Source organism: Erinaceus europaeus, chromosome 7 (assembly GCF_950295315.1).
Source record: "Erinaceus europaeus chromosome 7, mEriEur2.1, whole genome shotgun sequence".
Taxonomy (NCBI): Eukaryota; Metazoa; Chordata; class Mammalia; order Eulipotyphla; family Erinaceidae; genus Erinaceus; species Erinaceus europaeus.
Window position 1 is genome coordinate 7,202,452 of NC_080168.1, and position 16,690 is coordinate 7,219,141.

The following is a 16,690-nucleotide window of genomic DNA, read 5'->3' on the forward strand; positions in this document are numbered from 1 at the left end:
GCTTCACACTATTCTATTTACATAACCACTTCATTCTATTTACATAACCGCTGTTAAGAAGCACCACCCTCCCGCCAGGGCATTGGTTCAATCCCCACTGTTTCATAATATGTTTTTGCTCCACCCCCTCTCCTTGTCACACCCTGATCCTCTCCTTGTCACACTCTGATTGTCACCAGTCACTTTTCTCTCCACCCTCTCTCTATGTCACATCCTGTTTCCACCCTACTTGGCAAGTATATATAAAGACAGCATTGTGAGTTTTAAGGTACCTTGAGTTTAGCTTAGCTCGGCTTAGATTGTGCTGCATCCTGCATGAATAAAGAGATACTGCCTACAGCTCAACCATGAGTCCCAGGTTGTCTGTTACCTGCCCGTGAAGCCAACCCGGCGAAAACAACATAACCCGTCAAAAAGAACAGGGCAGAGAGACATCGAGACAGGAGGGGAAGATAGAGAGAGGGAGAGAAAGATAGTTACAACAAACCTGTTTCACTGCTTGTGAAGAGTTCCCCCTACAGGTCGGGAGTGGGGGCTGCAGCCCAAATCCTTGTGCTTGTACTATGTGCCCTTAACTTGGTGCACTACCACGTGGCCCCAATTCATGTTCTTTACCTTCTAGACTTGCTTTTTTTTTTTTTTTTTTTTCGTTCGGGAAATGACAAGGATTTCTTTTCACAGTGGGGCTAAGAGGATGCATGAGTTCCTGTAGGTTAAGTTGCTTCGTATAATGTGCACAGTGGACCCTGTAAATTCGACCCCCACCTCTTCCCTTGGCTCTGCCCTTCTTCTCTGATTCATTTGCTCTTTCTCTGCTTTCTTCAAACACTTCACCTCCCCTACCCCCGCCCCACATCATAGCAAGAAGGTGTGTAGAATTGATCAGTAAATAAACTTAAACTTAGTTCTTTTTCTGCTAATGAGCATGACATTTGAGACTCTGATGTTAAGAAAGTGGCTAAAATTTCAATCATGGCATGATTTTCTCTTTTTTACTTGTTGTATCATTGTATTGGGGGTTAATGGTTCATAGTAAAGCTATTAACACAGGGGCGCAATTTCTCATCTTCCAGTGGTAGGTATTCACAGAACACTCACCCCAACTTGGGTCTTTCCCGCCACCAGACACCGCCATATCTCAACACCCTCTCCATCCCCTCTCTTCCCATTCTCCTCCAGGGCTCTTTTGCTTTGGTGAAATACACCACACTCTGTCCAAGTTCTTTCTTTTTCTTAATTTTACTTTAATGAAAGAAAGACACAAAAAGGAAAGACACAAAGAGTGACAGATCAAAGCCCTGCTCAGCTTTGACTTTTGGTCGTACGAAGAGTTGAACCAAGGGCCCCAGAGCCTTTCTTTTTTTTTTTTTTTTGCATAACCATAATGTTGCTTCTCCAGCCCAATCCAAGTTTATTTCCTTTGTTTAATTTTTTTTTTTTTTTTTTTGCTTCCAGGGTTATTGCTGGGGCTCCGTGCCTGCACCATGAATCCACCGCTCCTGGAAGCTATTTTTTATTTCCCCCTTTTTGTTGCCCTTGTTGTTGTTGCCTTGTTGTGGTTATTATTGCTGTTGTTGATGTCGTTCGTTGTCAGATAGGACAGAGAGAAATTGGGAGAGGAGAAGACAGAGAGGGGGAGAGAAAGATAGACACCTGCAGACCTGTTTCACCGCCTGTGAAGTGACCCCCCTGCAGGTGGGGAGCCGGGGGCTCAAACCAGGATCCTTACACCGGTCCTTACGCTTTGCACCATGTGCACTTAACCCACTGTGCTACCACCTAAACCCCAATTTTTTTATTTTTTATTTTGCCTCCAGAGTTATTGCTGGGACTCAGTGTCTGCACCACGAATCCACTGCTCCTGGAGGCCATTTTTCCCATTTTGTTGCACTCGTTGTTGTCATTATTGTTAATGTTGCCATTGATCTTGTTGTTGGATAGGACAGAGAGAAATGGAGGGAGGAGGGGAAGACACAGAGGGGAAGAGAAAGACAGACACATGCAGACCTGCTTCACCGCCTGTGAAGTGACCCCTCTGCAGGTGGAATGCCAGTCCTTGTGCTTTGTGCCACATGTGCTTAACCCGCTGCACTACCGCCTGACCCCTCTCCCCAAAGTTTATTTCTGTCTTTCTCCAGAAGTCGGAATGGAGTTCAGGCTTCTCAGTCCTCTGATGGCCCTGCACTTTTGTCTATGGCAAACTGTCTGTTGGAAGGTGTAGGAGAGCTGCCTATTCAATGAGAGTGGAAGCCTCTACAGTGAACAAATATCCAAACTCAATATTAAAACCCACTATTTAATTTTCCTCCACTATTTAAATTTAAGGTACCTTGTTATCTTAATAACAACTTGATGTGAAAACCCAGCTTGGAATGATGTACTTATGAAGAAGCTGTTTTGAGGAGTATCAAATAATGTTCCCTCAATAACCTGCAGCAAGGGACAAATTCTTCCTTGCTGGGGAGGTATGAACCTTAACCTCCCTGGGCTGCAGATGTGCATGGGTGTCACGGAGGTGTTGGCTTCCTTTACTGGATTGCATTCTTGGTGGCCTTATGCATTTCTTTCTTTTTTTTCTGTTGGAAAATTCCATTTCATCCTTTCCAAGCATATGGTGGTAGTATACCCCAATTCTTGGGGTGTAGTACCTGTTCATCTCTTTGGGTTTCTAACTCCTCCCAAATAAGAGTAAGACAGGAAAGAGAAGAAGCAACAAAGCTCTGCTTTTAAAAATATTTTTCTTCATATTTCCTTATCAATATTTTATTGACTGTATAGAGGTGGAGAGTGATTGAGAGGGAGGGGGAGATAGAGAGTGGGTGAGAAAGAAAGACACCTGCAGTGCTGTTTCATTCTTAGTGAAGCTTTCCCCCTCCAGGTGCAAAGCTCTGCTTCTTTTATTAGTCTCCAAGTTAGCCTGGTAACACACTCAGGCTACATTCTAGAAGGCAGTGAATATTGGCTTAGAAATGGCTGTTACTGTTCATTCTTTACTTTATAAAAATCACATTATCTGGGGAGTCAGGTGGTAGCGCAGTGAGTTAAGCACAGGTGGCTCAAAGCGCAAGAACCTGTGTAAGGATCCCAGTTTGAGTCCCTGGCTTCCCACCCGCAGGGGGTCACTTCACAGGGGAGTCACTTCACAGGTTTGCAGGTGTCTATCTTTCTCTCCCCCTCTGTCTTCCCCTCCTCTCTCCATTTCTCTCTGTGCTATCTAACAATAACATCATAACAACAATAATAATATCATCATCAACAACAATAACTACAACAACAATGAAATACAACAAGGGCAACAAAAGGGAAAATAAATAAATATGAAAAAAAGTTATAAAAAAATCACATTATCTGAGGGAGGTTCCTTAGGAAAAAAAATGTAATGATGGTCTTCTATCATCATCACCTGCAACTCTTAGCCTAAAATTCTAATGGAAACTGCTTCTTTTTTGGAAAGAGCTTTTATTTTGAGTCTTTCTAAATGTTAAAGGGGAAATAAGGGACCAGACTCTTGCTGGATATTTCTTCTGCTTTTTCTTTTCTTTTTGCCTCCAGGGTTATCACTGGGGCTCTGTGGCTATACTACGAAGCCAGTGCTCTTAGTGGCCACTTTTTTTCAGCTTTGTTGGATGGCACAGAGAGAAATTGAGAAGGAAAGGGGAGGCAAAGATGGGGGAGAGAAAGATAGACACCTGCAGACCTGCTTCACTGGCCTGTGAAGCAACTCCCTGCAGGTGGGGAGCCGGGGGCTCGAACTAGGATTCTTACGCCAGTCCTTGCGCTTTGCTCCATGTGTGCTTAACCCGCTGTGCTGCCTCCCGACTCCCAACAGTTGTATTCTAAATCAGTACCCCTCCCCCCAATAAAGAGATTTGGAAGATAGGAATAACATGATAGGTTTATTTGGCTTTGGGGATCCAAGGGATTGTTTTTGGGTTGAGTTGATGAAAGGTTCTCAGGGGATGGGGCTGACTGGGCTTTAAATCTGTGCCTCAAAGTGCCACATGTCACTGATATCCACATTTTTTTTTCCTTTTAAAAAATACTTTATTTATTGGATAGGGACAGAAATAAATAGATAAGGAAGTGAAGGACAGAGAGTGAGAAAGACACCTGCATCACTGCTTTGCCACTTGTGAAGCGGCCCTCCTGTAGGCGCTAGAATCTGGGTCTTTGCACATCATGACGTGTGTGCCTTCCTGAGTGCACCACTGTCCACAAGGTCAGGTCCACCTATATCGAAGGGCAGTCCACAAATTTATGGAATGTTGGGGTGATATATCTGGGAACAGTACTCTTAATTATCACAGAGTCACAGGGTTCCAACTCACTAGATTGTCTCTAGACCATCCTGTGACTCTTGTAGACTTGAGACCCCCTGCCTTGCTGATTTGCTCTTAAGAGGAATGACCCAAATGGAACTTGAGTCCTTGACATCTCTGTCCCTCACAAGTAGCAAGGGCAACATTTAAAAGTAGGTGTCGGGGAAGCAATTACGGAAGCTAGACCTTCCAGCTTCTGCACCCCATAATAACCCTGGGTCCATGTTCTCAGAGGGTTAAAGAATAGAAAAGCTATTAGGGGAGTGAATAGGATATGGAGTTCCAGTGGCAGGGATTGTGTGGAATTGTACCTGTCTTATCCTATGGTTTTGTCATTGTTTCCATTTTATAAATAAAAACTTAAAAAGAAAAACAAAAAACAAACAAACAAACAAAAGTAGGTGTCCAGTCTCGTGAACCACGCTTAGAAGCAATTCTTTCACTTTCTAAGAGATGACCCAGTGCAAAGTAACAGTATCTTTTTATTTCTATTAACAGCGATAAAATACTTTGATAATTTCATATCCCATTGCTTTTTTAAGAGCACATATATTACAAATAAAGGCAACTCCACAAACTTTAAAGATTAGTCTTTATCAACACCTTTGTACACGTACACAAATATTTTAATATATGGCATCTGAAATGTTATTCATAGAATTTTAGCACTGTCATAAGTACTAACTAAAAAGGTTTTTCAATTTCTTAAAAACCACATATTTTACAGCCCTCTATTTACATTGGAGATAGACTTAAATGTTACATAAAAAATTTCTCTCTGACCTTTAAAAGACTTGGACTGGGACTTGGTGCTGGGGATGCTGTAACTAACAGAAAACTTGGGGTTTGCTTTTGAGCTACATACTCACTGAACTTTCATGACAAATATTTAACACTGTTCAAATAAAAAGAAAATATCAGAAATGTGCAAAGCTGGAGGCTGGCAGAATTCTCAAGCTAGCGAGGTAACAAAAGAACTATAAACACCATAAAAAATTCAAATAAATTAAAACAATCTTTCTCTCCCCTAGAGCAGCTGCAAACCTAGAAGAGTCTCTGGAGCTGTGGCCCTCAGGCTTCTGCACTAGGTGAAACCAAAACGCTGGGCACAGCTGGGGGGCCCCTGTTAATGGCCAGAGTGCAGGGGCGCTCCACACCGCACTTTGCCGGGTCGTCCTTGTATGTGATCTGCAAACAGAGGGGGAGGTGAAGCCACACAGGACAAGCATTCCATACCAAAAGCTTCCAACACAAAACCTAGAACAGACTTTCTTTTGCTGCTTCTTCTTCTTTATTTCCCAGGGGCAGCTTGCAAGATTTGAAAATAAGCTGAGCATAGCAGACCGGAAGAAGTTTTGCTGAGGACAGGTGTTAGCCATTTCGACAAGACTAGAGAGTTAAGGAGAGCACAGCACTGAAAAGCTTTGTTCAATGCTATGGGGGCCAGGCTCGGATCTGGGTCATTCATATACGTGGCAAAGCAGCACAACTCAGCAAACTGAGTTATTTTTCCAGTCCAATTTTCTTTTAAAAATATTTTATTTATTTCCATAATAGAGGGACAGAGAGATACAGATAGAAAGAGAGATGGAGATAGAGATAGTTCTGAGAGGGGCAGACTAGGGTACTGCTCAGCTCTGACATAGGGTGGTGCTGAGGATTAACTCTGAGACCTCTGGGGCCTCAGGCATTCAAGTAAGGCGACTACCTCTGACTATCTCATTGGCTTCATCATATTCTTCAGTTACCCTTCGACAGTCAGATATAAGTTCATAAGCAACGGGTCAGTCGCATGCCTGTATCTAAACAAACCCAGAACTTTATCTCATTTTGTAAGTTTATGATTTACATTGTCAAAATTGACTCCCAGAAGTGAAAGACTTGAAATTGCATCTAAATATTGATGGAGACACAAAAGTTGTGTACCTTGATTTGATTTTACTTTTGGAAATTACATTAATATCTATCACTACCCTATTAGATGTACTCAAATGAGAATATATAAACACAATGAGGATAACAATAACAGCAACAACAACAGCAACAAAATATCCCAGACACCTCGAAAATGTATCTTTGTGTGAGGCAGATTTCATGAATATTTTAAATGTCTAGTTATAAGGATTTTCCCACCAGCTCTCCACACCACCATGATTTAAGCTCAGTTCATATTCAAGAGAGAATCATTATTTCAGTCTCCACAGAATGCCCCATATCCAAGAATTCTCTAATGCCAATCAGTTCTCCTTTGGATTAATGTAACAGGTTCTGCATAAATAAATGAAGACAGAATGTGTCCAGATCACGTAGAACTGTGAGAGCAGTGTGCCTCTGAATTTGGTTTTCTGGGCATCATAGCTTAGAAGATGCATATTTTTTTGTTTGCCACCAGGGTTATCAGTGGGGCTCGGTACCTGCACTACAAATTCACTGTTCCCAGTGGCCATTTTTTTTCTTTCTATTTTTATTTGACAGGACAGAGAGAAATTGAGAGAGGAGGGGAGATAGAGAAAGACAGAAAGACACCTGCAGACCTGCTTCACCACTCATGAAGCATTTCCCCTGCAGGTGGGAAGCGGGAGCTCGAACCCAGGCGAAGCACATAGTGATAGGTACATTTAATCAGGTGTGCCACCGCCCGGCCCTTGACCCATTCCTTTCTCTGCATTTTGCATTTGACACCCACTGCCACCACTGACCCCACTCTGCTGTCCTCCTTCTTAATGTGCAAAGATCTATGAGCCTCTCATATTTGTTTTGTGCCAGTGCTTATGTGTATTGCTTCGGCCCATGCAAAATTAGCTTTTATGTTTTCTGCGGCATAAAGTAGTGTGACCTTCTGGCTGTCCGGAAAGCTAACTGGAGCCTGCCTAGCTGTTTAACAATGCAGACAGACTACACCTCAAACTATTCCCTTAGACTTTAGTGCCTGATCTATTTCATCTCTTCCCTTATAGGCACTGAAGGTTTTCTTGTAAAAATGACAGCTTCAGAAAGCCCTCTGAGCAAAGACGTTCTGCACATTCTTGGAGTGAATTGTACGCTGAGTTAGGCTTCTCTTCTTGATTTCTATGTCGGCCTATCAACTTCAACTCTGCTGCTGTTTACGACATTCAACCAGGGACTGGCTGAAAACTTCGTGAGTGGTGAAGCAGGGCTGCAGGTGTCTCTCTGTCTCTCTCCCTCTCTATCTCCCGTCTCAATTTCTGGCTGTCTCTATCCAATCAATGAAGAAAGAAAGAAAAATATTCAACCTTAGACCCCTCACTGTATTCATTTTCATGCCTGTTGCCTGAATCTGTGCATGAAGGTCCGTGTCTTCAAAGATTTTTGTGTATCATATGGCACAGAAAGCGCTAATACTGGGCTGGCTACTCTTCCCACCACTAGTGCTTAAATCTAAATATTATGGTAATCTGTCTTTCCATTAAACAAGCTGAGTAAAGAAGTAAGCAAAACTTTGACTGCTGTAAATCTGAACTGAGATAAACACCTACTTTTTTTCCTTTTTTTTTTTTGCCCCCAGGGTTATTGGTAGTGCCTGCACTACCAATCCACTGCTCCTGGAGGCCATTTTTCTCATTTTTGTTGCCCTTATTATTGTTATTGCTGTTGTAGTTGCTGGATAGGACAGAGAGAAATCAAGAGAGGAAAGGAAGACAGAGAGGGGGAGAGACAGACACCTGCAGACCAGCTTCACTGCTTGTGAAGCGACCCCCTTGCAGGTGGGGAGTTATGGGCTCCAACTAGGAGCCTCACTCTAGTCCTTGTGCTTTGTGCCAGGTGCACTTACCCTGCTGTGTTACTGCCCGAACCCCCAAACACCTACTTTATTAATACTATAAAATGTATAAGTCCCTGTCTTCTGCTAGTTGTCCACGATATCAGAAAACTATTCATTACATCCACTTGTAAACAAACAAACAGACAAGTAAAACAACTGTGTCAGTGTTTACTGTGGAAGTAGCTTCTCTGGCTATTAGTAGTATAGATTTTCTGTGGATAAACTATATGTATGGTGGATATTTAAGGAATATTTAAGAAAAGAAATATTTATTTCTCTAGATACTCATCTACAGGGTTAGAAGTACATCTCCTTGTTTTAATCTAGAGTAGAAATATGGACTGGTCATACTGTTAACAGGATGCTTTATTTATTTTTTTATAGAAAAACACTGCTACACTCTGGCTTCCGGTTGTACTGGGGACCTTTGGTGTCTCAGGCATGAAGGTTTTTCTGCATAAACTCTATACTGTCTTCCCAGCCTGAGTTAATAATTTTTGAAAAAAGCCTTTTAAAAATCTCAATTGTTATGTGGAAAACTGGGAAATGTCACAAATGTATTTTACTGTCGACTGTAAGCCATTATTCCCTTAATAAAGAAATTAAAAAAAAAAGTCCTAGAGTTTGTGACCATTATATCATATATAAAGGCTGACGTAACAAATGTCATAGAATCTTGAGAACTAGGAGAAAGTTGGCCTCACAGATCTGTTTCTTTTGCTGAAGAAAATTACAGTTTCTTTTAAGAACAGACCTGAGTGATCCATTAGTTTCTTTTCTTTGCATTCCTTTCCAGGAAACACAGAATCAAAGTTTTCTCTTAGCAATGGTTTTCTGGGAAAGAAAATCTTCTCTTCTATTCATCAGCTTCCGTGGCTCTTGTCTTCATCTGTTTTGCTCAGGCACTCCAGAGTCTATAGTGATTCTTTGTTGTCATACAAATGAGCTCTAATATATTTGAAAAGTGGCTAGAGTATGAGTTTTCTTTTCAAAAGTTAAGTTGTTGGTTTTAGCTTTAATTGAGAGACCCCCCCCCTAATTTTTTCTGCCTGAAAATGGTAAATTTTTTCTAATTAAATAAAAATGTAGAGCACATGAAACTCTTTTGGAACTATTGGGGGTGATGTAAGAAACACAAGACATTTGGAAGCTAGGAAGAGCTAGGTATACCAGAAGGTCACAAAGGTCATAGTAGACATAAGAAAAGCAAAACGTACCACTTTTGCTTACAGTACTGAGGGAAATACTAGACACAGAGGAACAGAAGCTGTATAAACATGGACCTCGACAGAGCTGCCAGGAAAAAAAAAAGAGAGAGAAACTTTTTTTTTTTTTGCTCAAAGTTTCAAGATCAGATGAGATTCACAGTTAGAAAAAAACATTTTTTTTACTACCTTTGACAAGTTTCAAATCCACTGTTTCTTCTTACTGTTTCACTCTCAGATTTATGACCTCCCCCTCCCCACGTCATGAAGGCATCTCTCTTGAATATTCAATTGTCATCATTCCTTAAAAACTCCAAACCAATACTCTTCTACTAACAACTCTAGCCAGGGAGATTAATTCTATTCAACCCAAGTCAACTCCCCATCTCTTCTCATCTAACTACTGTGGAGATTTGAAGGTGTGGGTGGAGGGAGACGAAAATGAAAAAAATGAAAGAGAAATGTATTTGGGAAATGTAGTTAGAATAAAGTTATCTATTCACCTGACACTTCATGTTGAAAGCAATAAAGCTTTGGAGGAAAGGAAGGGAAATCTTATTTAGGAGTGCCTGCTGCCTAGGAAGCAGTATTAGTAGCAGGGTTCAAACACTTCCTCTCCCTATTAGTCTGTGAAGAACACATCTGACTCCTGGAAGGGAACACCAGTGATGGGATATGAGGCTGATGGATGTTAATAACTAACTAGGTCAACAAAAAGCAGCATTTGGCTTTTGACTACTTGCTTCTCAACAACTCCTTCTGCATATAGAACCATGGACCAGTGCCAGAAATCACAAGTGACTTGCTTATGGGCTGGAGGCTGAGTTTTTTTTTTTTTTTTTAATATTTATTTATTCCCTTTTGTTGCCCTTTGTTGTTTTACTGTTGTAGTGACTGTTGTTACTGATGTTGTCATTGTTGGATAGGACAGAGAGAAATGGAGAGAGGAGGGGAAGACAGAGAGGGGGAGAGAAAGATAGACACCTGCAGACCTGCTTCACCGCCTGTGAAGTGACTCCCCTGCAGGTGGGGAGCTGGGGGCTGGAATTGGGATCCTTATACTTTGCACCATGTGTGCTTAACCTGCTGTGCTACCGCCCGACTCCCATGGAGGCTGAGTTTTAATCCAATTCTGCACATCTTTATATAGGTCCAGCCTAGGATTTCAACAGCCAAGACCCCAGTCCTGAGTTAGATGCAGACCCCCCTAGTGGTAAGATGGGGCACCTTTACATCCTGGAAACTCCAAAGGGCATGTCCAATGCTCCTTGGTATCTAACAGCAAAACTCTGTGTTCTAGAGAATCAACAGCTCTCATGACTTTGCATAACTCACTTGAAAATTGTAGAAAGTGCCTGAGTTCTAGCCTTGCCTTAAAAAAACAACAACAATGTATATCTAATTAAAACGTAAATATATTCTCCACCCCCCACCCCCGCCCCCGATCTCTACTTTGGGGCCAGGAGAGTTGAGCATGGACAGAAAGAACAGCTCATCCACTTCCCCAGAGCCCCACCCTACTAGGGAAAGAGAGAGGCAGACTGGGAGTATGGACCGACCTGTCAACGTCCATGTCCAGCGGGGAAGCAATTACAGAAGCCAGACCTTCCACCTTCTGCATCCCACAATGACCTTGGGTCCATGCTCCCAGAGGGATAAAGAATAGGCAAGCTATCAGGGGAGGGGATGGGATACGGAGATCTGGTGGTGGGAATTGTGTGGAGTTGTACCCCTCCTATCCTACGGTTTTGTTATTGAATCCTTTTTTAAATAAATAAATAAAAAGAGCAGCTCAGCAACATGGCAGTCACCTAAGTACAGAGATTTCTGCAGCAATGAGAGGCACTTTGGTCTTTGAGGCATTGGGCAGAAATGGATGGACCCCTTCTATGACCCGAGAAGGGATGCCTTACCTGCTCATTCATGACAACGGAGAGCTCGCTGAGCATGTCCTTGTAGTGGGACCTCAGCTCTTCCTGATACTCCAGCTGGTCCTCCTTGATCAGCCGCTCGTTCACATCCAGGGCTTGTCCACACGCCTCCGCAAATTGCCTTTGCAACAGTCACAAGGACATTAGTCAGCAGCCATAGAGAGTGGAGGCTTGGGGTCAGGCCACTGACACAGACACTCTGCCCCCAGAAGAAGGCTGGCTGGTTGGGTGGCTTCAGGACACCCCACCTATAGCAACAACTCTAGGAAGAACATTCCAGCAAAGAAACGTCATTTACCTGAAGATTTCCTTCAGAAGCTTCACTTGGTTGTCCGGGTACTTCTTGGCATTCGTTTCTTCCAGAAAAGCTCGTGCGTAGGCCATTGGGCCAGCATTGACCTTGGGGGAGGAGAGAACTGGCTGAGAATGATCTGGTCTCTTCTGGAAAGTCTCCACAGCCTAAGGGAGCAGCATCTCCGGGGCAACCAGCCTTCTCTCAGCACCTTGTAGGTCAGGGAGTTTTCTGCTGACGCCCTACCAGTCACTGCGCAAGGACACACCTGCTGGATTTCACTGCCTCCTCACCCCAGCCTTGAGGGTCTGCCACTTCATTGCTTTGCTATTTCTGGATACTGACTGGGCTTCCGATTTCTTCTCTGGTTTTATAAAATTATTTATTTTTATATTAAGAAAGCCTGAGAAAATATGGCTCAACTCTGGTGTTCTCCGGTGCCAGGAGTTGAATCGGGAACTATCTCTTATATAGAAATCCTGTTCTTTACCTGGTGGACTACTTCCCTTTCCCTTCTCCCTTCTCCCTTCTCCCTTCTCTCTCCTCTCCTCTCCTCTCCTCTCCTCTCCTCTCCTCTCCTCTCCTCTCCTCTCCTCTCCTCTCCTCTCCTCTCCTCTTCTCTTTTTTCTTTAAATATTTATTTATTTATTCTCTTTTGTTGTCCTTGTTGTTTTATTATTGTTGGTGATGTCGTCATTGTTGGACAGAGAGAAATGGAGAGAGGAGGGGAAGACAGCGGGGGGAGAGAAAGACAGACACCTGCAGACCTCTTCACCACCTGTGAAGCGACTCCCCTACAGGTGGGGAGCTGGGGGATTGAACTGGAATCTCTGAGTGGTCCTTGTTCTTCTCGCCCTGTGTGCTTAACCTGCTATACTACTCGGTCCCCTAATTTTTTTTTTAAATATTGTATGTAAGGGAGCATTGCATAATTGTTATCCAAAACAACTCTCATGCATGAGGCTCTGAGCTTCCAGGTTCAATCCCCAGCACCACTGTAAGTCAGAGCTGAGCAATGCTCTGGCAAATAAGTTAACAAATAAATAAAAATAAAGATATTGCATGACACAGGGGATATACTTTTTGATTGCTGTGTTTCCTTAACTTCTGTACCCAAGTGCGTACCTAACCTGTCTCACTGCAGTTCCAGACTGTCAAAACATTTAACGCCAGGGTTTCTTTCTCATATTCCTCTTATAGGAGGCTCTGTCTATCTGTCTGTCATCAGCTGCTTGCTCTGCTCCCATCAGCTTTTCTACCCCCAAGTCTTCGGGTCCAGGAGGCTAACAATCGGTGTCTTGCCCCTCCCATCCCCACCCAGCCTTGCTGGTGCTGCTAAAGGCCGCTCTACCTCTTGCAAATAGCCTGCTCAATGCCTCTGCCTCACTCTCCCGCAGTGAGCAGACCATCTGCTCCTTGGCAGGAGCTGGCAGTCTGATGAGTTTTAAGAACTCATAAACACTTTTCCATTTTATGGATTTTAAACACTTTTCTGAGGAGGGGGCCATGTTTATTTGTTCTCTGACCTATTTGTTAAAATGGAGAAAGCAGTCTCACCAGAGACGATGGGAACAGAGAGATAAGGAAGAAGAGAGTCTGGTTCAGACAAAGTTAAGGTTTCCCTGGGGGTTCGGGTAGTAGCGCACACAGTACCGAGCGCAAGGATCTGCGTAAGGATCCCGGTTCGAGCCCCAGGCTCCCCACCTGCAGGGGAGTCGCTTCACAAATGTTGAAGCAGGTCTGCAGGTGTCTATCTTTCTCTTCTCCTCTCTGTCTTCCCCTCCTCTCTCCATTTCTCTCTGTCCTGTCCAACAATGAGAAAAATGGAGAAAATGGCCACCAGGAGTAGTGGATTCATAGTGCAGGCACTGAGCTCCAGCAATAACCGTGGAGGCAGAAGAAAAAAAGCCTTCCCCAGAGGTCAGATGGTGGCTCACCTGCACAAGCCACTATATGCAAGGACCCAGGTTCAAGCCCCAGCCCACTGCACGGGAATGTCTGGGGGCCTGGGGAAGAACTTCACAAGCAGTGGAACTGTGGAACCATGCTATAGTGTCTCCATTCTTTCTAAATCTTTGCCTCCACCCCTCTCCTCCTCTTTCTCTCTTTTTTAAATACTTACTTGTTTTCTAAAATGATTTTTAAAGTTTATGTATTTATTTATTATTGGATAGAGACAGACAGAAATTGAGAGGAGGAGGTAGAGAAGGAAAGAGACAGACACCTGCAGCCCTGAACTTAGGAAGTTTCCCCCCTGCAGGGGGGACCAGAGGTTTGAACCTGGTATGCCACTGCTTGTCCCAAATTATTTTTTATTAGATAGAGACAGAGAAAAATTGAGAGGGGGAGAGGGAGAAAAACAACGAGACACCTGCAGACCTGCTTCACCACTTGTGAAACTTTCCCCTTGCAGGTAGGACCAGGGGCTTGAACCCGGGTCCTTGCACATCACACTGTGTATGCTTAAAAAGGTGTGCCACCGCCTGGCTCCTCCCTCCTTATCTCTTCTTCTCTGTCTCTCATCCTCTGTCTGAAATAGAATAGAAATGGCTACTGGGAACAGTGGACTCGTACAGGTATTAAATTCCAGTAATGACTCTGATGGCAAAAAAGAAAGGAAAAAAAAAGAAGAAAAGGAAAAAGAAGTTTATCACTAGGTATCTGACATTGTCAAGGTGCATTTGAGAATAATTAAAAGTGTAAGGACTCAGACAAAGGTGCCAGACAGAATCACAAAGGAGAAAGATGGCTCCTAATTGCCTTGTAAAAAAAAATGATGGGGACTGGGAGAAAGTCCACCCAGTAGAGTATAAAGAGCATATATCCTACCAGGTGCGAAGTCCTGGGTTTGAGCCCCAGCAACATCTGGGAGCAGCACTGGAGGCACTGGGAAAGCTCCATGAATGGATGGTGAAGTGCTGCTGGATCATCCTTCTTTCAGTTTGTCTATCTCCTTTATGAAATCTATTTAATTTAATTTATTTATTTACTAGAGCACTGTTCAGCTCTGGCTCATGGTGGTGCTGGGGACTGAATCTGGGACGTCTGAGCCTCAGGCAGGACAGTCATTAGCATAACCACTATGCTGTCTCCCCAGCCCTGCCAACTCCTTCTCTCTTGAAGATGTTTTCATTTTTATTTATTTACTGGCTAGAGACAGCCAGAAATCGAGAAGGGAGGGGCAGACAGAGAAGGAAAGAGTCAGAGAGACACCTGCAGCCCTGCTTCACCACTTGCAAAGCTTCCCCGTGGCAGGTGAGGACCGAAGACTTGAACCCGGGTCCTTGTGCACTGTTAACATGTGCTCTCAATCAAGTGCGCCACCGCCGGCACCCATCTCTCTCTCTTTCAAACATCCCTAGGTTGTTTTCTGCCAGGGTTCCTGGCCAGGGGCTCCCCAGCACCGGAGGAAACGTACCTTCACACTGACGCTGCCCTGAAGTTTGAGCTGCAGTCGGATCATGTCCACGTCATTCATCATGCACAGCTGGTTGAGCTCCGAGACCTTCTTGGACATCTCATCGATGGCCACTTCAATGGGATTCAACTCCGTGCATGACTGGCTTATCACCTGGATCCTCTTCTTCACATAGGGGAACAGGTGACTGGCTACAGAGAAGCGACAGGAGAGAACAGAAAAGCTGAGCTCCACATAAGGCCGGGGGTTCACCCCATGCTCCACAGGGTCCCGCCTTTTCCACAGTTTGAAGCACACTCTGTCCTGTGTGTCTGTGCACCTGTGATTGGCTCTGTCCTGGGGGTCCTTCTCTCCCACATCTCTTGGCTTCTTCCCTCGCCGTCTTTCCCAGCATGCTCTTCTGCCCTTTGTTGGGTAGTCTGCCACCTCCCCCTGGCTTCTGCTTAACCATATGCCTATATAGGGATTTACTGATCCAAAGCTTTGGTCTATTTACATAAATCACTTTTACATAAAGCACTCCAGGGCATTGGTGGTTCAGTGATAGGATTCTCGCCTGTTCTGCCCCCTCCTTGTCACACTCTGATTTTCACCAGTCACTTTTCTCTCCACCCTCTCAATATCACATCCTGTTTCCACCCTACTTGGAGAGTATAAAAACAGCTGCTCTTCTGATTAAAGACACCTGGAAATTGCTTTCCGGCTCCGAGAGTTCCAGAGTGTATCTCCTGCGGAAGTTAGTGCGGCACGAGTTCCTGATCCCTCTCCAACGCAGCAGCCTAGATCGGCTCCAGTTGAGTTCTCTCCAAGCCAGAGAGCACTAGCTCGGGAAGAAGTACCCTCAGGCTATCCCGGCAGCCCTTCACTAGCCAACATGTCCTCCTGCTTAGAGCTAGACTGAGACTGCTGTTTTCACCACAGTTTATAACTCAGACTGAGCAAATGTTGCATCAAAATAAAGAAAGCTTAAGTACGGGGCAGAGCAGATGGCCTATTGGGTGGGGGGCATATCTTGTTCCCAGCATGTGTGGCCAAGTCCCATGTGGGAGGTAGCATGGAACCAGGAAAAAACCCTTGTGTTTCTTTCTCTCACGCTCCCCATTGATCTGAATTAAAAAAAATCAACTCATGAACAGTGAAATAATGCAGGGGCAAACCCTGACTAAAAACAAACAAACAAAAAACCAACTACTTAAGTAGACACTTTAGAACACATTTTATAATGGCTTTGCTCTAGACTTTTGTTCCCTGTTATGAATGTTCTAGAGAAGTTTGCCAAAGGTGAGGTTTTTGATCATTCGGATCCACTGCCTTTCCTGTGTCTCCTGCATAATCCAGGGCTGCTCATCTCCCGAGAGACACAGCTCCTACTGGTCCAAGGTGCCTTTACTTCCCTCTCCCTTCAGTCCCTCCTGAGAGTCTGTCTGCATTTTGTTTTCTGCATTTCCTGCATTTTCTTCACTTGGCTCTCTCTCCTGCCAGACTGTGGGCACCAGAAGGTCAGCACTATTTTCCTTACTGGAGTGGCCAGAGCCCTGCCCGCCATCTACAGCTGCTGGTTAAGTGACTGCTAGATAAACACACAGATGACTAGCTTCCGGAATTACAGATCACAGGTTGGGTGAGAACCTGATCCCAAAGCACAGAGCTGCTCACCCAGCCATAGCTGAGGGTTGATTTCTGGGGAGAGGAGTTGGAGCTAAATAAACCAGAGGCCTTTTTCTAGGAGACCAGCTAGAGG

At 44.1% G+C, this 16,690-nt stretch overlaps 1 protein-coding gene across 3 annotated transcripts in view; it reads right to left on the reverse strand.

Moving 5' to 3' along the window:
• Nucleotides 1–4,781: 4,781 nt before the first annotated feature.
• Nucleotides 4,782–16,690, reverse strand: part of DOCK10 (dedicator of cytokinesis 10) — a 309,226-nt gene continuing 297,317 nt past the window's right edge. For all 3 annotated transcript variants that reach the window (XM_060193683.1, XM_060193682.1, XM_060193684.1), the window contains exons 53-56: nt 14,950–15,140; nt 11,538–11,638; nt 11,222–11,360; nt 4,782–5,507 (exon numbers count right to left, since the gene is read on the reverse strand). In XM_060193683.1, the coding sequence (XP_060049666.1) occupies nt 5,391–5,507; nt 11,222–11,360; nt 11,538–11,638; nt 14,950–15,140 (548 nt within the window). In that variant the 3' untranslated portion in view covers nt 4,782–5,390. The remainder of the gene's footprint in view (nt 5,508–11,221; nt 11,361–11,537; nt 11,639–14,949; nt 15,141–16,690) is intronic.